The 24111-nt window shown below is 33.4% G+C and overlaps 1 protein-coding gene across 3 annotated transcripts in view; it reads left to right on the plus strand.

Moving 5' to 3' along the window:
• The window catches only part of NKAIN2 (sodium/potassium transporting ATPase interacting 2), an 829945-nt gene that overhangs the window by 284918 nt on the left and 520916 nt on the right, over nucleotides 1–24111 (plus strand). Inside the window, exon 2 of one of the 3 annotated variants that reach the window (XM_006926140.2) lies at nucleotides 9141–9204. The exons of the other annotated variants lie outside the window; for them this stretch is intronic. Coding sequence (XP_006926202.1) covers nucleotides 9154–9204 — 51 coding nt within the window. The 5' untranslated portion in view covers nucleotides 9141–9153. The remainder of the gene's footprint in view (nucleotides 1–9140; nucleotides 9205–24111) is intronic. 3 annotated transcript variants of the gene reach the window in all.

Genomic DNA, 24111 nt, shown 5'->3' on the forward strand with positions numbered 1-24111 from the left:
CAGAAGGAAGTTAAGTAACCTGCCCAAGCTCCCACAGTTAGCAAATGGTAAAAAAAACATTTTGAACTCAAGTAGTGTGTAAATAACCACCACATTAAGCTCACTACTGGGAGAAATATGTATGGATATCAAATGGCATATCCCTTTTAACATTCGTAATAAATATATTTTACTCATTGAATATGTTAAAGTGATTTATTTAAATCAAGATTCCATTGGAATTTCCCTGGTATATAATTCTTATGAGAGTGACACTAGTTAACATGATTGAGTAGTTGGTGGTTTCCATTAGTGGAGGATCGATCATATGATAACCCAAAATGTGTGGAAGAGTTGAAATTTTTCTTTGAAAAGATTTCTTTTTTTAATTGTTTATAGTTTTCCGTTTTCTGTTGCTGTAGTTGTTTGGAGAAATTTCTATATTTATTATGGCAGTATGCTTTAATTAAAGACCAAATGAAACCACTTAGAGTTTGTATCTAAAATATACTGAGAGACATTCACTTAATGGTATCAATACAACTGATAAATGGTTTGACTTTGTCCTGCACTGAAATTCTTACTTGATTAAAAAACAAACAAACAAACAAACAAAAACATACAATTGATTTTGTTATTCTAAGAAAGGTAGGATGATTTATGCCTGACAAATGAATACAAAACAAATGTTGGTTATTTTATTTAGATGAAGCTGAAGGAATTTCTCTGATGTTATACTTTATGATTATCCTTCTCTTTGTCCACCTCAATATTTTAATAAATGACAGAATGAGGGCATTGGAGATGGTGATCATTTTTATAGATTCATTTATTATTATGCACTAATTTTTATTTACTTAGTACCACTTATATGTCAGGCACCATTGTAGGAAATGGAATACAGCAGTGAACAAAATGAAATATGTCATTATCTACATAAATTTTTACATTAAAATGTAGGACAAGAGTCATCAAAAGGAAAAAGAACAAATAAACTACATAGTACATTAGTGATAGGTACTATGAAAAAAATAAAGACAAGATAGAAAGTGCTAAGGGTTTACAGTTTTATGTATAGTTATTAAGTGAGGCCTTGAAGAGTAGGTGACATGTAACAAAGGCTTTATAGGTGAGGGGTATATTATTCACATACATGGGGGCGGAGCAGAGAGAAGAGCAATTGCAAAGGCCTGAGGAAGGCAATATCAAGTGTGGTTGGAGCTGAGTAAGTGAAGGAATAGTCAGAAGTGAGATCAGAGAGGAATGGAGTGGAACCAGGTTTTGCAGAACTCAGTGGAGGGTTTGAAACAGGAGTGTTACATGACTTGATTTGTTTTTTAAAGGGAACGTTTCTGCTTGACAGGTAAAAAACAATATAGGAATAATACATTGTAGGAATACAGGGACCTACTGCAATATTTGGGTAAGAGGTGATGGTAGCAGCAATTATGCTCAATTTCTAGATATTCGTTGGTATATTATTGAGGTAAAATTTAAATACAATGTGGTACACAAGTCTTAAGTGTATAATTTGGTGAGTTTTGGCAAATGTGTATAGTCATGGCAGAAACTACTCATCGAGTTATAGATTACTGTTATTACTATGCCTGCAGAGTCCAATGTTACCCCAATAAACTTAATAAAAAAAATAAAGTAAAATGTTAAAAAAATAATCATGTTAATTGTTGTTGACTTGCTATTTAAAACTATTTCACAGATCCTAGGAAGGGAAAAAAACCAATTAGTACAGAATGTGATGAATGTATGGCATTAACTACATTATTTACAATAAAGTCATCTCCTGAGAAAAAGAAAAAAATGTTTTGACATTTATACTCTCGCTAGCAATATAAGAGATTTCCAGTTACTGTGTACCTTTATAAGGTGATGCTATCAGTCTTTTTAATTTGATTGATTTTATTATGTATAGGGGAGAATTTCATTGGGTTTTCTGAATATATTTTTATGAAAGAATGAATAGGATTTCTTGATGGTTTGGATGTAATTATCAGAGAAAGAATGGAGTAAAATAAGACTCAGGATTTGGCCTGATTAACTGAACATTGTATTGTCCATTAACTGAGAAGGGAGAGATTGAAATTAGAGAAGATGGGAGAAGGTGAAGGAATATAAACAAATCTAATATGGACTATGTTAAGTTGATATTTCTGTTAGATAAGTTCAAGTGGAGATGTCAAGCGGGAGATTAGTTATAAGAGTTTAAGTTCAGGGGAAATGTCTGTTTGGAGGTCATCAGCATATAGATGATACTTAAAGCCATGGGATTTGATGACATCACCAAAGGAGTAAGTGTAAGTGGAAAAGAGATTAATTGTAAGTACTAAGCTCTGGAGTCCTCCACAGCTGGATCCATGAAGCAGCCAGAGAGGAAGGAGGAAACCGATGGGAGTGTGTCTCTCCTAAACCCGAGAAAAGAGAATTTTCAATAGAGAGAGTGATGGACTGTGCTCAATGTTGCCTAAAAGAATTATCGTTGTAGCTAAGGTGTTAGGGGGACAGGAGGTGGTGGGTCAGAGAGTGAGATGTTTCAAAATGACAGTATACAGGTTTCCATTTATTAGTAATCTCAGCATCTGAGGAATGACCATTGAGAGAACACCTCTATTAGGATAAAGGACAAGATCACAGGAAGAAAGGAGTTTAAGGAACAAAAAGGCCACAGTGTGTTTAGAAGCATGTTGGAACAAATGATATACTGTTTGGAAAGGTTAAATATAAATACAAACATATTAAATGTACCGGAGAAATCATGATTTAACAATATACCAGATATTTAGAACTTAATGCATTTAGATGACTGCATACTTAGTAAAGATTTGCCAATTAGATTATCAATAATATTTACCAATACAGTTTTCCAGAAACAATTTTCCAAAAACAATTAATTTTAATCTGCATTAAATAATATTAACCTTAATAAGGAAGACCAATCCACTTTAGCATAGGTAAGCAATATTTAAATACCAAATTCTTTCACATATTCTATATTCAGCTATTAAAGGGAGAGAAATCAGGATTATGAGAGAATTTCAAACCATGATCAGAGTGTTGCCAGATATTTTCCTGTGTTTCTCTTTAAAAAAAGGAAAGAAATTAGGGAAAATCTAATGAGTGGCATTTAATATTCCTTCATGAAGAGTAGTGATGAGTAAAGGTACAGATACCCCTTCTTGACAGAAATGAAAATGTTTCTATTTTAATGCTTCATAGATAGAATCAGAAATGTAACCATTGAAAAATTTTGAAAAATGGATAAACTGAAGTTGACTATATGATGAAGGCATATATATTATGGATTCTAAGATACCATCAATGATAAGATATACCATTATTTTATGTAGCAAGCTGCCTTTAAACCTATGATATGCCTGCATATTTACTTTTAAAATTATTGTCGCTCAATTTTTTGTTTTTAATAACTTTGGTGTCTTAGTGTGCTATGTATCTTTTAAATATTCCAAACTAGCATAGAAATATATATTGAAAGCACAGAATTTTCTATGGAATATCTATTTTTATACAAAAATTATATTTTTATTAGAGTTAGAAAGATAGCTGCATGTTTTCCCTAAATAATTTTTAAAAACATATTATAGCTCTTTAAAATCAGCAACAATGTTCTTATCGGAATGATATCAGTTATTCAGACAAATTATTATTCTTCACATATTGCACTGAGGCCTTTTTTTTTTTTTTGACTATTAGTAAGAAAATGGAGATTATATAAAAGAGTATGTTAGAGACTACCATGTATCTTTACTACTCCATCTGCAGTGCCTGCAGCAAGTTTGAACTAAGAAGTCCCTCTAGCTGTGTTATAAAGCAGTTCATGCACTTTTTGTACCTTTTGGTTTATGGATAGATTTTGTCAGCACATTTCATCTTTATTACCAAGAGAGCTCCTTTGAGGTCATAATAGGCTATCATGGGATCAGCAAGCTTCTGAGATATGTATGTAATGTTAATGAATATGACGTGGTATTGTAACTTATGTGGTAATAGTTTATTATCATTTAAGAATAGCTGAATTAAGGATGTTTTCATTCTGGCTCTTTTATGAAGAATCCTAAAAACTTGGCTGTAAAAATATAGTTGAAGTAAATAACACTGTTTTCGTGCGAATATCTAGTAGAAAGCTGGATTTGAGCCTTAAGTAATTTTATCGGAGAATAAGACAGTAGTACTTCAAGAAAAAGCTGTGAAGCAGATATTTCTATCACCAAAACATGTGGCAAGTTGTAAGCTTGATGGTTTTCTAAATATTGAGTGCCAGCTACATGTAACTATAGCTGTTATAGATTCATGTTTAAAGATCGAACTAAACAAAAATCATAAAAATCCAGGTATTATTTAACTTTATCAGTTACTACTTAATTATTACTTCTTATCAATGAAATAGAAAAATAATAATTTTTTTAAAAAACGTTAAGGACTTAAAAACAGACTTCCATATGGAAATATTTGGAACTATTTACACGAGAGAACGTAGGAGCTCTATTTTATTTCATATAGTGATTAGGTATAAAATGCTTTCTTGGCTTGAACAACTATTTACCTTTCCAATTCTTTACCTTTTCATTATGTTATGAGGTGGGAGGTTGGGGGTGAGTCAGTTGCTTTCTTTCCTACACTAAATTAGAAGTGAATCCCATTTTGGTTAAGGTAGAAAAAACATTTCATAGAAAAATTCTCCAGGTAGCTATAGTGGAAAACCAATATCAATGTATTTACATACCATAGTGAGGCTAACAGTTCAGAAGTACTGATAACATATCTAAGCAAAAGTCAAAGCAGTTCTTCCCAGGTGATCTCCCTGAGACCTTTGATAGCATCTCTCTCAATGCTTTCGATTGCCCAGGAAGCAAGATGCAGCCCAGAATGGTCAACACTATCCTACATATTTTATTTGGTAATAAGACAGAGAGTTGACCTGAACATCTGTCTGTGTTCTACTTTGTTCTGATTTTTTAGTACCATCAATATAATTCTATGTTGGCATCATCAACCCTTCAACTTTATGTTGCATTGCCATATAAAGCTGCCATGACAGCATGTGCTCTGTCCTAAATTTCATTGGCTCTCTATATAAAAGTCTTTAAAACTATCAGGAGGAGAATACCACACCTTGGGATGTGTTCTAACTAGCTTAGGGATGGCAGAGCTCTTTTTCCTCAGGATACAGCCCTGTACACAGCTGCAGATTTTTTTCAGCTGAGGTCTTTGTGGGGTCAGAGTATTTTCTTTCCTTCTTATTTTCTGGAGCTTTAAACTGAACCCTGGGGATAGGGCATGATGCAATCATAGGGATAGATTCCTGTGACAGGGACAGAAGGTGCAAGTGACTTTTCTTTCAGGTCTTTTCCTACATAACTGATACTCTTATTTATTTATGTCCAATCTTAATTTAAAAAGATAAAGTATGGCTGAAATAATGCACACACTGCAATAACATGAAGTGGATAAAGAAACCAGGATAAAAGTGAGTAAAACAAGGAAGGTAAAATGAAACCAAGGGTAAATTCAGTAAGTTGAAATGTGTGCTCAGCAATGTAAGTTAGAAAATTGCAGTTTTAGCTTTAAAATTTCTAGCTTCTAAAGAAAAGATAAAACAAATTATTTATAGGATTTGAAATGTCCATGCTATTAATGCTAACTAATTCCTCATGAGGACAAGAAAAAAAAACATGATTTTTTATATTCCAACTATAGATGCGTTGTTCTCATAGGGAGTACCATGATGAGGTTAACATCCTCAATAAAATCCCTCCAGTGAATACAGTAACAATTATTGTAGGCACTTTTCTTATTATCTACATTTTATCTATATTTAATGTGAGGCTGTGGGTGACAGAAACATGGAACTCAGTAAAAAGCAATTGTCTGAAGGTCAGTAAAGAGTGATCTCTGAGGACAGACGGCTATGATTGTCTGATTTTGTTCCTAGTATAAAAAATTAGAATATCTGGAGCAGAAGTTGGCAGATTTATCCTATTCAGGCCACAGTAAATATTTTTGTCTTGTGAGCCATATAGTCTCTATCACACCATTCAACTCTGCTGTGGTAGCATAAAGTGGCCATAGGTAATATATTAACAAATGGGCATAGCTATGTATCAATAAAGCTTGATTTACAAAATCAGGCAGCGAGCCAGATTTGGTTTATGAAGCAATTTACCAACTCCTGATCTAGAGAAATAAGGACTTTGTTCACTTCAGGGTTTCTGTGTCTATAATTCCTCAGAACAAAATTTTCACAAGCGTTAGAAAGCAAGGATTAGAAATTCAAATATATTTTTCAAGTTGAGGACCTGAGACAAAAATTCTATTACCATGTAAGGTAATATATGGTACCATTCCACAAACAGAAGTCTGGGTGACATTTTCATTTAAAAAGTAAATCATTTAATGAGAGCTGCCTCATCTCTGAATAAGAGAGATTGAAGGAGTACAAGCAATCAATTTCAACATTCTCCCCTCCCCCCACCCCCGAGTTCCACATCCTACAGAAGAACAGATGTATGCTCTTATGTGGGACATGGAAAGTGTACTAATACATAATGTGCACTCAGGAATGGACAAGTATGGGCCAAGCTCTTCCACCTGCTAGTTCTGTGAATTTGAGCAGGTTACCTCACCTATGTATAAGTTGATCTCCTTATCAGGAAAGAGCATAATGATTCCTTCCTCACAGTGTTGCTATGAGGCAAAACTTTTAGCCATTAGCTAAATGGTTTATATGTATTAGAGATCATAGTTTGGACCTGAAGCCTATGCCAAAAGTCTCAAATTGTTGGCTAGAGGACTTCATCCAGCATATAGAAGTGTTTAATTGTCCCTACAAATATGGGTTATGTAAGCATCTGTGATGCAAATATGAAAAAAAATATGGTGACCGTTCGTATGGATGAAATTATAGTTTTTATGGAAAAGAAACAGAAGATCTGGTTACATAGAAATGGTCAGCAGTCCATGTTAGCAGGGCATGCGGCCTCCAGTTTGCACAGCTCCCACCAGCACGCCTTGTCTCCCTGATGCATAGCCCGGCTCTGCTGCCATTCATAATCCAGTTTGTCTTGCTGCTTTTCTTTTGCAGTGCCAGGAAGAAATGGTAATCCTTCTTCATACCATGTTGGTATCTTTTCTTTTTTTTTTTTTCTATACCTTATCCACTGCATATTTACATCACCTGCATGGTTCTCGTTAGGACCCCAGAGAATAGTGTCTTAGTATGTGAATTAAAAATTTAATAGAAATTCTGTGGTAAAAGAATTCTCTGGTTAAATATGCTTAGGGCTTCTGAAAGAAGCAAAGAAACCAGGTATCTTTCCTGTGGGCCTCTCATTATCCTTTAATATAATAATGTGTAGTTCCAGTCTCCAAGATGGCACGCTTTACAGCTTTCTCGATTTTAACCAAAAAAAAAAAAATTGTAAACAGTCATTCTTTAGTTTTAATGTTCCATGAAGTCATGGTCACTTAGCTATTGGACACATTCTTCATATAGAATATGATTTGGGAAACGCTGCCTTTACCATTCCAAAAATCTTCACAGAATTTGTAATTTTGAGACAAACATCCTATGTGTATATGTCACAAATAGTATCCACTAATACTATGCCAGATAATAGTATTTACTGATTACCTGATGATTGAACCTATTTTATAACATTGCTGAATAGTAATAGTATAAAGTGCAATATAGCTAAGGTTAATTGAATACTTATAAGAAATGGGCAAGTACTTTGCTGGATTATCTCATTTAATCCTCACAAAAGTCTGGTGAAGTGGTTTGTTTTATCCCTGTCCTACAATGGATGAAAGTGAGGCACAGAGAGGCTAAATAACTTGATGAAAGTCACACAGCTGCTAAGTAAGTCAGCCAAGATCCTTAGCCCTCACTCTTGTTGCTGGACTGTCTTGGGTAAATGCGGTGACAGTTGGAAGCTATCTGCCCCGAATGACTAAACTAGTATAATCTTGGACCATGTTTTTTTCACTCAGTCATTACGTATAAATTGCCTATTGAGAATAACTCTATTGTTTAGATATAAACCTTTGATAGAAATAAAAAAGTATATATTATCTTTCATTTTCCTTTTTCCAGGACATGCAGCTGGCTAATTCAGTAGATAAACAGAATTGCAGTAAAATTTTAAAAGAAGAGGTCATGAAATTTCACTACTTTATGGTGTCAAAATGTTATATGTTCTGATGAAATTGTTTCTAAAGACACTGATACCCGTGGGCCTATTAAGGCACACATTTCTTATATCAGTCCCTGAAGGTACTGATTAGCCCTAAACTGCTCCCTATTTTGAAGCAATAACGGCCAAGAAAGATCAATAAAAGCTACATATAATTTAATATTCCTGAATCTCTGTAAGGTGTAAAAATTTAACAGTGCTTAATAAAGAAATAGATATGCCTAGATTTCCCTTTTCTCCATTTCTTCACTATCCATATTTCCCTGGAGCCTGGGTGTAGTTTTTCCCTAAGAGGTACATCCGATTTTCTAAAGGAAAAATATGACAGAGTATTGGGAAGATGCTCACTGAGGTCCAACAGTGGTCACTAAGTTAGAAGACATTTGTTAGTCTGTTGATTGGTTGTAAACAAATACACAAGATAATTATAATAAAGTATTATCAACCATAACGTTATTAGTTCTAAGTGTATAGGTACATACACCAACATAAATACATACATATATACATGCTACATTTCATTGATACCAAAATATTAATCATAATATATATCATTTATATAATTAAGGCTTTTAACAGAAAATAAACATTGTATCAGACATACCAATTTTTGTTAGATACATTCATATTTCAGGAAATTTAGACATTTAACTATATCTTATAAGGGCATCTGGCTGAGATGGAAGTGTTGGATTATTGACCAATCAGATATAGGAGTTGATATAATGAGAGAAAATAAAGTGTTGAGGTTGATTCCAGGTGGCTAGATGATGAGCAGAGATTGGTGATCTGGGAAACAAATTGAGATTGTAGCGCCCTGTGAAGTTTAATTAAGAAGTTCTTAGTAAGTGTCAAGTTCAAACGAATTAGTTAGGGTTGCCTTTAAATGGGTCACCCTCTAATCATGCCTTATTTGTCCCTCTGGTATATTTACAGGTACTGAAGATGGATGGGCATCATTAGGTATCTGTTATTATATTGTCCCACAAATGTCTTAACCGTGAGTTTTTCGGAGTAATATTTTCCATTCATGTCTTCAGAGTGTTATTTATTTCAAGAATTCATGACCATGCCTAAATATTCATGTTTCACTCATATTATTCCATTAAATACAACCATGATCTTCTTCCAGAAAAAAAAAAAAAAAGTTTGTTAAACAACTTTTTCTTAAACAACTTGTATTTTTCTGTTTCTGATTGTGATTCATGGTAATTGAAGACAATTTGGAAAATGTAGTATAAAAATGTGACTTCAAATCATCTATAATGGTACATCTACCTATAACTACTTAATGTGAGATGTTTCTAGTCTCTCTTCTCTGTAAATTTTCTTCATATGAAGTTGAGATTTTGTAGTATAGTTTTAGTTCTTTCCCATTGAAATGGACATTGTGAATATTTCATTATTTTAAAAACAAGGTATTTCATCTGGATAGATAAGAAAGCACATATTCAGTAGTTTGAATCAATAAAATAATTGGTTAGTTCACACAACTTAGTCTTATGTTCATTCGTGTTATTAGACTGACTTTGAAGAGGAGAGTTTTATAACCTATAGCCTTAAGGAAAATATATCACTATATAGAACTCAGCAAGAGGACCTAATTATCATACCGATAACCTTCTACTGTGTTTTTTAATGTTGTAATGCCATGAGCTCTGGTTTCTCCAGCTATTTGCAAATTTGAACAAATTAAATCTTACACATTACAATTGGCAATAACACTTCAAAATTTCATAATATTTCAGAAAAAAATGTAGTGATTCCCTATAATTTCAGACCATTTTCAGAAATCTCCTGAAATTTATAATTTCCAGACTATCTCTGGGACTTACAGATCAATAAGAATATTCCAAATTGATAAAACTTTACAAGTCATATCCTCTGCCCTTGATGGAAGTTTACATAGCATCATAATTTTTTTTTCTGCTCTCCAAAGTATCTGATATCCACACTGATGTTCGAAAAAAGAAAGTAAAAGAACTACATAGACGTTTTAGAAACAAATTTAATTAAAGTGGGATAGTACTTATCATTGGACCCATGCTTTTAAACTCTATTTCGATTAGGCAACATATTTCAAAAGAAGCTTCCTTTTTTTTGAGCTCAACCATTTATAGTTATTACTAATGTAAATGTAAATTGTTGTACATTGGCTTGCCAGGATGCCTTAAAATCCACTGCTTTCAACCTTTGGATGAATATGTTAAAGTTACCTTAAAATGTGTGGTGCTGAGCAGATGGTAGTTATCTAGTGAATATATGACTGATGACCTGCTGGAAAGCTGCTATGATAGGCTCCCAAAAGGAGAACTGTAGAGTATGGGAGAGTAGAAACAGAGAGGACTCTTAGGGCAACATGGTTACGTTGGTGAGAGAAAAAGCAGCTAAAAAACTTGGGAGACTTAAAAAAGAGACAAAAATAAATTCCAGTATGTGAAGATTAATTTTTGTTTTTCTTAGAGAAAGTATTTTTTAAAAAAATACTCTTCTTGAGCTTTTCCATTTTCTGATATTATTCCCCAGACAAATTATAGAAATCAAGTAATTTTTACATGGATGTGTATTTTTTGCACTTTTATAACAAAATCTAAGACTGTCATTATCGAGATTAAGTATCAATCATCAAGCAATTGATGAGAAAAATTATCTAGGATCTATTTCTGAGATTAGATAGTGATACATTAAAGTCAATATATTTTCATTTTAGTTGTGATAACGACTTTGTGGTCTTAGTTATGCTATAAGTAAAATTTGAACTCCTGGGCTGTTCAGGGACTGGGCTCTTCAGCCTGTGTTATCTTTTCCTGGATATAGTTGGTGAATCCAAAGGACTCAAAACTGCAAAGAGATGCCATTGCATTTTAAGACAAAATTGATTCCCTAATCAATGTTAAGAGATGTTGAGAGAGAGAAATCTGAGACTTGACTTTGGTTAATTGGATTGTCTAGTTCTCAAGATGCAAGATACTGATTCATTGATATCACTGGCCACTTAGAATGAACTGTCACAGCCCTCCATGTGCATTGCTTTATTACTGCCTTTCACATTTGGAAGATGCAGCTATGATCCTGCCATACTTGCTCAGCCTGAAAATATTCACGATTTATTGATTTTTAAAAAAGGCCGGAATCTATTAATCTCATGTTTATTTATTTCTAATTACAAGAAGGATTAATTAAAATATTACATTGGAAAATGTGCTTTTTTTATAGTAGGGAAAAAAAAGATTGTGCAGCACCTCCATTTGTCTATCAATATAACGCAGCTTCATTGTCTTGTCTTCTTTTCAGTAGTTACCTCAACAAATCACTAATTTTAATGTCATTTGTAAAAATTATATAAATTATTGCATTTCCAGTTACAAAGCGGCATTAATGGGAAATCGTTAATAGAAACTTGAATTATCTAAAGTATCCAGAATTTCAAAATGACAAATCTATTATTTATTATGAATAATAGACCTGCAGTTTAATATAGCTACATTTTTTTTTATAAAATGTAATCATTCAGCTTGATTCTTTGTATAGTGGAAGAGGAGATAAATTTTAACCAAGGTAATGTGAATTTTCAAAGATTCCTTCTACTCAGTTCTTCATATAGACTCATTTCTCACCTTGTGATCTATAACAGAAGATAGAATTGAAATATTTTTTTAGTTTGATGTCTGTCTTTGTATCAATTTTTTTCTTCTTTAATTCCCTTATGCATCACTGCATGATTTAGTAAATATTGTTCTTCCGAGTTAAGACATACTGGTGATATTTACTTTGGAAGTATTATGAAGGTGGAGGTTGATGGGTCTGAGCTTTTTTATCATTGTCTATGGTTTGCTATTTTTTTCATTGTCGCTATTGCCTTTTTTTTTCCCTGGGCTTCCATCATAAATAGAGCTAATATTATAAGAGTCAACTTCTGAGCTATTCAAATAATAGATGATAGGCACTTTCTATTTATTCTATTGTGTTACGAAGACATTCTTTTTCATTCAGATTGTTCTTTGAGCCTAGGATTCTATACGTATTAAATACCACCTATAGTTAAATCATTCCATCTTTTAGCTGTAACAATGTTCTACCTACTATATTAACAATTTTAAATATTTTAAAATATCAGCAGTTGTATAAGATATAGAAAAAAGGTCCTTTGAATAAAGTGACAAGTTGTGTACAAAAGTATATTAGATTATTTCGTAAGGGTTTTACAGCAGCTTCCTATGATCGAATCCCAACTCGGCGCTCTCTCTCTCTCTTTCTCTCTCTCTCTCTCTCTCTGCACATGTGAATGTATACACACATACATGCAAACAACTGTACATCATGTATATGGATTATTTCATTTTGCTTGCACAATAGTATTTCCTACAGTGGCTCTTTCTGTGTTCCTCTTTATTCTCTCCTGTAAATCTCAAATTACTCTAATATGTGTTAATGAAGTATCAATTTTTATTCCGTCTATATTTTAAGAAGGGAAACACAGTTAAGTCAAGATGACTAATGAGATGGTGAGAAGTATGGGCTGATAAAAATTAAATAGGGAGCAAACGATTCCTCTTCAGAGCCATCCTTTTAAAAATAGCCAGTTATTATGAATAAAAAAATAGCATTATTAAACATTTCTTTTAATTAAAGTTTTTAATAGAGCTTTTCACTGTTCTTCTTCTAAGTCATATGTTACCTATAGTGTGTTTCAGCAGGCCTTAACAATTTGAGAGAATGTTTGAGTTCTAGAGTCTTTCATAGAAAGATGGGAGTCTTATGTGACATGCTTTAAAGTGTTAGACATAATTTTTAACAAACACACAAAAGACAACTATTAGTAAAACTTTGTCTTCATCCTCTTCTTGGAACATTCTTTCACTTTCCTACAACACTTTTTCTGACAACACTGCATTCATTCTCAGGAGCGTTTAAATGAGTTGGCTCTTCTCTGGCCCCGCTCATGCTGCTGAGCACCAGGTAGGTAGGGGTTGTATACTATATTACTTATCCTTCATTGCCATTGCATCTTCCAGACAATTCTCCCTCCTTCTCCATGAAAGTAAACAGCTGTATATTGCATAACATCATATTAAACCACGTATAATACTTCTTTTTCACCCCCAAGACATTAGCCCCATAGACCATGCGGAGTTTAGCTCTTCAACCCAACTCTTGTCCTAATTATTGGTGATTTCAACTAGATGATCTACCCAATTACTGAGCTTCACAGGTAAGCCTTAATGACCTCCCCTTCTCCAATAATCTTGTCCTTTTTCTAACTCAGGAACTCACTTGATGATTATATCCTTCAATCATTCTTTATTCCCAATTCCAAACTGTCTAATTGCCATAATACTATTTTTCCATCTTGCTGCCTCTAGTTCTCTATCTCTAGAATGCGTCAATCACACCAGGAATCTGATTCTACCAACTTTTCACTTCTCTTATCTTTCCCTGTCCTGACTTTGCATCAAAGATGCCACAGTTCCCTAGACCATTCCACTTTCTATTTACTCAAAAAACTTACTGTTTTTCTGAATTTTTTCAAACCTCAGAGAAAGTCAAGGCTATCACAGATTTCCACCAGATCACACCATCATATTTAAACACCTATTTGTGGTTGAAATTTAATGAATTGTCCATGATCTTATGGAAGGCCACTTCCTCCAATTGTCTATTAGAACCTACCTTTCCTACTGAAGGATTCTGCTCTAGCAGTTAATTATTGTCCAGTCCTCCATTACAATAGACAAGAGCAATATAATACAATATTATATTTTTAAATCAAGAGATCAGTTTACCTACTATGAAAGATGATATATGTGCTTATGTTAGAGGAATATGTATGTTATATTGAGGAGAATATATATTACATAAAAAAGTTCTTATTATGTGTTATAGACATTTTTTAAACATTACTGACATGAGAATTATTAAGAAATGACTTTAAGAAGCTAAGACTTGAGTTGAATATTTACAGATGAAGAAATTTGATTGTATGCAGAGAGAACTGAAGTAGTTGTTCCAGGTAGGAGACACAGCATGAGCAAATGTATAGAAGTGTGAATGCACATGGTGTAATCAGGATCAGCAAGGAAGCCTGACTAAAATAAAGGCTTCATGAGAGCTCAGAAAGAGAGATGAAAGAAATGGAATCTTGGATCCTGCTTAATAATGGCCTTGACTTCTAGGATGAGCTAAATACAAGATAATAGTAGAATGTCCACATGGAAATATCTCTTAATGAATTTTGTGATTTTTGAGCTGAGATTGGATAATAGAATGCATTTAGATTTATGTCTCCTTTTGTTTTCTATTTAATACCTTCCAAACTGAGTTCATGTATCATATCTCAGGCTTAGGGAAAAAGACACATCGGCAGCATTGAAGCAGGTGGTTTGGTTACTAGAAGGGAGAAATCTAGCATATCAAAGTTCTATTTATTAAATGAGATGCATGACTGACAGACATGAGTAGCATAGGAGACTTTCTCAGTAAACAGGCCCAGAATTCAAGTTCAGTTTACATGTCAGCCTATCTGGGCTTCAGGGTTCCAGGAGGAAACAGCAGGCCCCATGAGAAGGGCGTAGACCTTATAACTGAGCAGGTTGGTGATTGCTATTTCATCTGAAGACAGCAGGGAAACCTGAGTCATTTTTCACCTAACAAACCAGGTTTTCTACTTCACCTTATGTGACCCTTTCATTAGCATACAAATCTTACAGCCTAGAGTATTGCAGTCCATTAGAACTTTCTCTGATAACGAAAATACATTATAATATATTTGGATATTGAGTACTTGAAATATGGCCAGTGAAACATTCTCATTTATTTAAATTTAAATCTAAATCATCACGTGTAGCTGTTGGTTACTGGATATGTTAAAGCTACTATGGAACTAAACTCTAGCTAATATTTAATGAGCATGTATCATGTGCCTGGCCTAATTTAAGAACTTTGTATGTACTAATTCATTTAATCTCCATAAGAATCATAAGGAGTAGCATTATTATTTCTCCTATTATAGAAATGAGAGAACTGAGGCAGGAAGAGGTTTAGTCTAGAGAAGAAAGGGCAAAGATGAGATTTAAACCTAGGCATTATATCCACAGAGCTTAAATAACTATGTCTTCTCATCCTTGAATCCTAAATTAATCTTGTTTTTCTTCCTTTTCTGCTCACATCCACTCATTTATTTGCATATGTTATTACTGTGTCTGTTTATCCATAAAATATGTCATTTTTGAGGCTTTATGTTATTCTCCCTTCCAACTGCCCCTAAATAGCATAGGCTCACTTTATATGCGAATCACTGAGTAGCTTCCTGACTGTTATACTGTGCCTCCAAAGCTTTTGAAACTTCAATGTGCACCAGAATTATCTGGAATCCAGGTGATTGTTTCTGATACAGGAGGTCTGGGGTGGGGCCTGAGAATTTGCATTTCTACTAAGTGTTCAGGTGATGCTGATACCAGGTATTAATCTAGTGGCCATACTTGGAGACTCATTGCCCTAACCCATGCTGCAAGTCTGTTGCCAGCCTAATTGACTTTCAAATATAATTGTCAATACTCAGGTTCTTTCAGAAAAATACATAATCTCTCATCACTATTTTTTTTGTGTGGTATTTTGCACAAAGTGTACACGTATTCTGTCTTTGCCAAGAGGTAAAAATCCAATGAAAAATAATAAAGGAATGAAAGAAGGAAGAAAGGAAGAAAGGAAGGAAGGAAGAAAGTGGGAAGAAGAAAGGGAATGCAGCAAGAAAAGTAAAGAAAGAAAAAAGAAAGTTGAGTTATAGAACTGAAAGGCCAGATGTAGTTCACTTCAAACTAAGATTCATGCCATCTGGGGCCCACCAGGACAGATTTGGCCACAAAGCTATTGTGATCAGAATAATATTTGAAAGAAATCAAATTTATATGTTTATGGTTGGAGTATCTTCATTTTTCCACAAACCCCACCAGTCCCTTTTGTTTTATTGGTATTGCTTTACACATTTATATCGTCTCCCTGTCAGGTAAAGACTTCGAAGTTTTCCAGTTCAGTTTGCTACTGCAGAGAGACTTAGTCACTCCCTGTATCTTGGTTTTTCCCTCCTCAAAGTTTTATTTTCACTTAAACTGTCTTAATATGATGATGATGAGGGCTCTTGTCAGCTTCAGACTTACATGAATTTTAGTCCCTGCAGTCTTAGTGAGGAATATCACTTTTTCCCAATAGACCTAGCCCAGGTCCATGATTAATTCTGATTGGCCCAGCTTTAGTCACTCACTCACCTGTAACTAGGTGTCTGGGCCTGGGGAAAAGGAGTAGACCCTAGAGGGAGAGTGTGGGAAAACTGGGCACATGAAGTAGGATTATGATGCTGTTACCCATGCAACAGGGGTAAGATTCTGGACAAACAAATGCACCGGGTGTCCACCCCACAGGTTATGAACCAAAACCATGTTTTGAACTGTAACTTTGATAATGTTATTCTTTTCACCTGAAATACAATGAGCATATACTTATAGTATGAGATATACCGTTAATGGGATATCTCAAAAGCCTCATCCATAAAAACTGTTATAACCCCTGCCTGAAATTAATATTTCTTACTCCTTTAGCTACTAGGACATTCTATTAAAATAGCTCTCATGTATACAAGATATTAAAAAGACATTATATCTATATTTCCAGGCATTTGTAAAATAAGAATAGTTTTTAATATGTTACTACATGATATAGATATGGTAAGTGAATTGAATGTTTGCATTAATTTTTCATTTGGTTTTTGTAGTATGTTGATATCTACTCTGTCAATATAGCACCTAAGATTAATCTTCCTCCCAATTTCCACTTTCTTTGAATTATTATTTGAGGGCAATGATCACCTATATTTTAGAATAATTTTCTAAAAAGAGATTGTGATTACATTATATAAAAATGTATAAAATAATTATCTGGAGAACAGAAAACTGTTTTTGAGTTCCTGGTAATGGTAGATAGAAACTGATATAAGTGATTTTATTTGGAATGTAAAGTCAGACAATTCCCAAACTACTAATCTAAGCTGCTTGTTCAATTAGCGACAAAGGACACTTGTACAACACATTTACCAGTGTCCTGTCTTGGCCTGAAGTCTGTCCAAGTTTTACTACAGTTTGCTTAAGACCATCAATACTGACAAAGGCACACCATGAACTGTATTAGTTATTACTTTTCATGATCTTTAGAATACCTCAGTCTTTTGAATGAGTTCCATTAACTTGACCCTCAACAAGAAACCCTTCTGTGAGTTATGTTTTAAAATTAGGTCCTTTACCATATTGTAAGTTGGTAAAAGCAGGAGCAACACGAGACACGTGTTTCTTACCTAAATCTCAGTTTATATTACTTAGTATCTTTTGTGTAAGGATTCATATGATAAATCATTTTTAGAAATTAATAGAACTGTGGGGTTCTATTAATTTTGTAGTATGTTGATATCTACTCTGTCTATAGTTCTATAATAGAAATTAATAGGGCTGTGAATAAACTTGTATAGATCTTTAATTTGAAAAATATTCCCATTACAGTTGATAAAAAATTCAAAATTAAATTCAATGCTCAAATAAAATTACTAAATTACTCAGAAATTTATGTATAAAAAATTCTCCACAATGCTTTTTTTATCAACTATTTAAGGGTCTTATTATAATTTTTTTTCTAAAAATTACCTTGAATTGTTTTTATCTCATTCTTTCTTAAGTAGATTAGAATGAAGGAGAAGAATGGGGAACAGCAGTGCTTGGGAGATGCAGGGTATTTCCATTCCCTTCCCTCTCTTGGAAAATACAAATTGAGGTCGCAAGTCAACTTTATTAACATAAAAATTTTATAGCCAAAACATGTGGCTTAGTTTTAAGATAGATCTGTGTTTCATAAGATGATATAATTTCAAAAGTTAAGATCTCATTAATTTTCATTTTATTCACTGGAAAACAGAACCTGGGAGAATATTAATTGTGAGCTGCAGCCAACACTTCTGGTTGATATCAAAAGTAAAATTTATTGAAATAAAAATTAGAAATTTCAGAAAGAAACTGGCAATACTGAAATTCCTTAAACTGAAACTAGTTATAATAGATTATTAGAATGATGAAACACAGAAAAGCATGACGTGTTACTAGTAGACATCAATCTTTACCCGCAAAATCTTCCTTTTACATAATCTAAAATGTTGCCATGGTTGCAAGTATAATATCTTTATTTTGGCACCAAGAATAATGCAAAATACACGGTATGTAGTTGTAAAGTTAACGAGAGTTCTCTGAATGACTGAAAAGCATGAATTTATAATACACATCATATTTATTCATCATTTGAAGCGTTGTTGACAATTCTCTTGGTGTGAGACAATTTGTTATCCATTATCAAATGCAGGTAAAAACATTAAAAAGACATGATCTATACAGTGGGTTTTACGAGCTCAGTTATTGAAGTGTTGCCTTTCTTTTCAAGAATGATCCAAACAGTGTGCTTCTTTTTTTTGACTGCACCAGTTTCTACATAGTGGGTTAATGAAAAGAACATTTAAGAATGACTGCCATCTTATTTTTACTTACTAGCAGTGTGACATTGGACCAGGATACTCTGGACCTTAAAAAACTTGTCTCTAAAATGAGGAATTTGAACCAGTTGATAAATCTAGCTCTAACAAAGGGTATTTATGTCTATATTATATTTTTATTACCCGAATAATGCACATTCATTGTAGAATTTTTTAAACTACAAAAACCAAAATTTTAAAAAGAGAGTTGTATCTGTAGTTCCATTTATCAGTATAAGATGTTTTGATTTTATCATTATCCTGTTAGCTTGACCCCAACCATCAACCATTCCTGTAATCAATTCATTTGTGCAAAGCAGAGACTCATCTCTCGTCATTAATATTTTTAATGGTATGTAGACAAGACTATGACAGTTCAACCTGAAACCCTCAGCTTTTATAATTTATTATTATTCTCCTACGGAGAATAATAATTCTTCAGTTAGGACAAAATTTGCAGTGACCCCTACTATATGAGATTGCTGCCAATGTTGCACTGAGTTGACTGAGCAAGGCTCATTGGAAATTAAGCCACTCGGAAAACTATCCCTAGAATTTATCATTCAAAGATATCAGGAACCATTTACCCTTATTGAATCAGAAATGAAAAAAAAAAAAAAATCAAGATGTATGATTTTAGTTTCCTGGGAACAGTGAAGATTGCCATGCTTATTTCAGGGGAATTTATGAAGAAAAGTAAATATTTTCTGCTCTAAATTTCTAGGACTGTTGGCTTAAAATATTTCAGCCAGTCTAGACCAAGCAAAACAAACAATCTTCATAAAAGTGTATTTCATTTTGTGGTAGATTCGAATTTTTCACAATTATAAAAAATTCAAGTATGAAAAAACATAAAATATTAACTGTCAGGACACTCAGTTTAGCTCAAGTCTGTTTTACTACTCTGTGGAGGAATGCTTAATCTTGCCATTGATAGTAACTCAGTTGCTTCTGCTTTAAAATTCAATCAATTTTGAAGTAATGTGGCCAGTTTATATTCTACTTTCTTACCTATTTTTCCTCTACCACCTCTTGCCCCTAGGGCTTCTGGATTCTGGAGAGTTCTACTAAACAGACTAGGCATGGGAACTGGGTTTGCATTTGAGTCTTGGTTATCTTAGCTCATTGCTGACATTTGTCCTATCAGGTCAAGAATGGTTCCCTCTATTTCTGATGCTTCTACTGCTGAGATTCAATTCTCAGATTCATATGAACCCTGTTTTCTCAGACTCATCTTTGATGTCTCTTTGGATAACTTTAGTCTCTCAACCAGTTCACAACTCTCCTGACATATCAAAATTCTCAGCTTATCCCTCTAACAGTGCATTGGCTTGAACATGGTATAGTGAGACTTTCTTCAGGCTTTATCTAGGAACTTTCCTCAGAAATGATTTTTCTAAACATAGATGTCATGTTGGTTTCAAATTCTCTGTAAGACTTGCCTTATCCTACACAATATCCTGGACAATTCTTCTGCTCTGAGATTGTCCCCAAATCGATTGAGTGATATACTGGAGTTTTAGTAGTCCTGCCTCACCTCTACCTTGGGATTCTACAGTGGGAGGAGCCCTGGGACCCACCCCCAGAAATCATCTATAATCCTGTAAACATCACTATTCTTTTCCTGCCCATTGGTGAAATTCTTATCACTTTTTGATGAGAAAACATCTTTAAATAATCATTAGTTACTTTCTGCCCTACATTTTGGATGTGATTACCATATTTTAAGTCTTACAGGACTCAAGAAATAAATCAAAAGTAAGATATTTATTGCTTCTAGAATGTTTCCCAAGTCCTTAAAAGAGTGGAAGAACCCAGAGAATGATTATTGTTCTCACTGTTTCAGCTTTTCCTGATATAGTATATTTATTGATAGAGGATTAGGGAAGATAAAAACTGGAAAAACCACACAGTTGGATGTCAAAATGTTTTGCTGCTACATATAAATTTACATATTTAATAAATGTTTGAAATATCTTTGTTTTAATTTTCTTTATTTTCATAAATAATCTAGATTTTATTCTTATTTTCAAGAACAGAAACCCACGTTATTATATTTGCCTAAAAGAAGAAAGAAGAATAATTAAGGCATAAATTAGGGGATGCCTATATTCTAATTATAGCAAATTTTATTATTTATATAGTATTTCTTTTTCCTCAATTACTATTTTTTATTTTATGTGCATTATCCCAACAATTATATAAAATAGATAAAATATTTTTTTCTTTAATTATAGCAATGAAAAAAAACTAGGGGAAAAAAAAAAAAAGATGGAATAAGACAAGATGAATCAACAGGAATGGTAAAACAAGGATCCAAATCTGTGTTTCTTGGTTCCAAAGTCCACACACTTAACAAATATTCTGTAGTCTAAGAAAATGACTTAATCTCTTATTTTCTCTCATTACAAACTTTCTGTGAATCTTAAAAGAAGGACATCTCACAACTTTAAAATATCCACAGCACTTCTTAAAGTCCTAAGCATATAATCTATACAAATATATGTTTGAATGGTTCCAGAAGTCAGTGTTTTTAGTTTTTTAAAAAAGTACCAACAGCAATTTGGGATTACACTAAATTCTTTTATTAAAATAAATATAGTCACATCTATATAGATGAATCTCATAAAGAAAATATTGAGCAAGAATGCAAATCAAAAAATACAATTCCCCTTCAAAAATTTCAAAACTGGCAAAACTGAACGTAAACTATTGAGGAAAAAAGCGATTAATTATAAAACTCAGGTATATGCTCTGGAAAAAAGAAATGTGATTTGGGAGAAAGTGAAGAGGATTCTAAGGAACTGTTAATGTTCCATCTCTTCAATTAGATGATGATTACAATGATATAAGATTTATTTTTATTTTTTCAAATGCCAAATATGTATTACATCTGTTCCTTTCTGTGAATGATATATTTCACAGTAAAAAGTACCATTGCCACCCAATTACATGTTTACTAGAAATATCTTTTAAGATTTTGTAGGATGGTCATAGCACTTGCGACTCTCTTTGCAATACTTTAAATTGAGGTTTCTCCCCCTCCATGTTTTGGGCTGGGTATTTTTTTGTTGTCGAGACTGTCCTGTGCATTGCAATATGCTTAGCAGCACCTTTACCATTAGCTGTTAGTGGCACTCCCTTCCCGAGTCTTGAAAACCAAAAATGTCTTCAAACATTGCCAATTAGTCCTTGGTGGAAGGGGATGAGGGGCATTAATTATCCCTGGTTTAGAACACCGCTTTAAAGTCTTATCTTTCCTGGTAATTCTTGTATTTTCACTGATTTCAGTACATTTGTACTGTATTTTTTTACCTCCTTCATTATGTGATAGTTACTTATTAGCAAAGGTTGGAAGCTGCTGGGGATTTTTAGAAAACATTCTCTCCAGCCTTTTCCAGCACATTGTACGTTCTTTCAGGACACACTGAAAAGTGTGACATGCGGATCCATCATTATGAGTGTGCAGGTCATCCTCACTAACCTGAGAACAGTAAACATCAATGATTGCATCAGTGGGTGGCTGCAGTTTCACTTTTAACCCATGGTAGTGAAAGGTCACATTTAGAGAACAAGCTCCGCAGTACATGAGCAAGCTGCAAATGTGGGAGTGGAAGCAAAAAAATCGACACAGAATAGTGATAAGACCCAAATTCTCCGTAGAACAAAAGAGATAAAAAGACTAAAATAAATGCTCAGATGAAAGGTTTACTTTTCCAATAAGATTCTCAAAAGAACCTTGAGAGTTGATTACACAGCCTTATATATTTTGAGATTTAATTAGGTAATGTCTGACGGAAGAAAAAAAGCTGGGCTCCTCAAAGAAAGATGCTATCAAAGTGACTTTTTTATTAACTCTGGTAATTTTGAAACATCTTCAGCTGATGCATGTTTGCTGCTGAAGCTTGTTCATTTTACTTCCACAAACTAGTTCTTTTAATCCTTCAGTTTAATTGGCCATTCCTTGTACTAGTAAAGCTATCAGTAGGAAGATATCTTGAAGTAATGTAATACTTAAATTTCAGTTGTGTTTCTTTTTCATATAAAGGGCTATGAGTATTTACATATATAAAAAAATCCAACTTCCATCTCAGAATAAAAGCATATAGCTCTACCTACGGTAGACAAAGCTTTTCCCCTCTCTGTAGTTTCTACTGCAGCTCCACTTATATTATCTAAGGTTCCAATGTTTTATATAGATATTCTATAATTATTCATTTTCATTTTTTTAAATTTTTAATTTCTGCTCTGAATGTATGTGCCACATTTTGTTTATCCATTCATCAGGTGTTCATTTTGGTTCTTTCCACTTTTTAGTCATTATGAATAATGCTGCTACGAATGTTCACATGCAAACTTTTGTATGAATATGTTTTCCTTTCTTTTGGCTCTATAAATAGGGTGGAATTGCCATGGTAACTCTGTGTTTAACGATTTGAGGAACAGCTAAACTGTTTTCCAAAGTGGCTGCACCATATTACATTCTCACCAGCAACATCAAGAATGAGGATTGCTGTTTTACTACCCCTTCACCAGCCCTTCTCATTGTTATTTTGATTATAGCCGCTCTAGTAGGTGAGAAGTGCCATCTCAGCTATATTTTGATCTGCATTTTCCTGACTATAGTTGTTGACAGTCCTTTCTTGTTCTTATAGGCCATTTGTGTATCTTCTTTCGAAAAGTGTTTATTTAGATCCTTTCCCCACTGGGGAAAAAAAAAAAATGGGTTAGTTCTTTTTTTATTCTTGAGTTCTAAAAGTTCTTTATATATTCTGGATACAAATCTTTTTTTAGATATGTGATTTGCAAATATTTTCTCCATCCTGTGGGTTGTCTTTTCACTTTCTTGTTGGTATCATTTGCAGCACAAACCATTTTAACCATTGTCTAACTGAAGATCACATAGATTTGCTCTTATGCTTTCTTCTAAGAGATTATAATTTTAGCTCTTACATTTAAGTCTATGACTCATTTCGAGTTAATTTTTTTGTGTATGATATAAAATAAGGGCCCAAGTTCAATCTTTTTTTCATGTGAATATCCAGTTCTAAAATCATTTATTAAAAGGACTATTCTTTCCCCATTGAGTTTTCTTGGCACCCTTGTCAAAAAATAAAGTTGCCAAAAATGAAAGGGTTTATATCTGGACTTTTGATTCTATTCCATTGCTCTGTATGTTTACTCTTATGCCATTACCTCACCAGCCATGCAGATATTTCTGGGACATGTATTAGAGAAACAGCAGCTAGGAATCGAATTGTCTGTGGGATAGGTAGGGAGGCATGTTCAATAAGAAAAAAAATGATATATATGTATGTGTATATATATATATATATATACATACATATATAT

This window comes from Pteropus alecto, unplaced genomic scaffold (assembly GCF_000325575.1).
Source record: "Pteropus alecto unplaced genomic scaffold, ASM32557v1 scaffold79, whole genome shotgun sequence".
NCBI classification, from domain to species: Eukaryota; Metazoa; Chordata; class Mammalia; order Chiroptera; family Pteropodidae; genus Pteropus; species Pteropus alecto.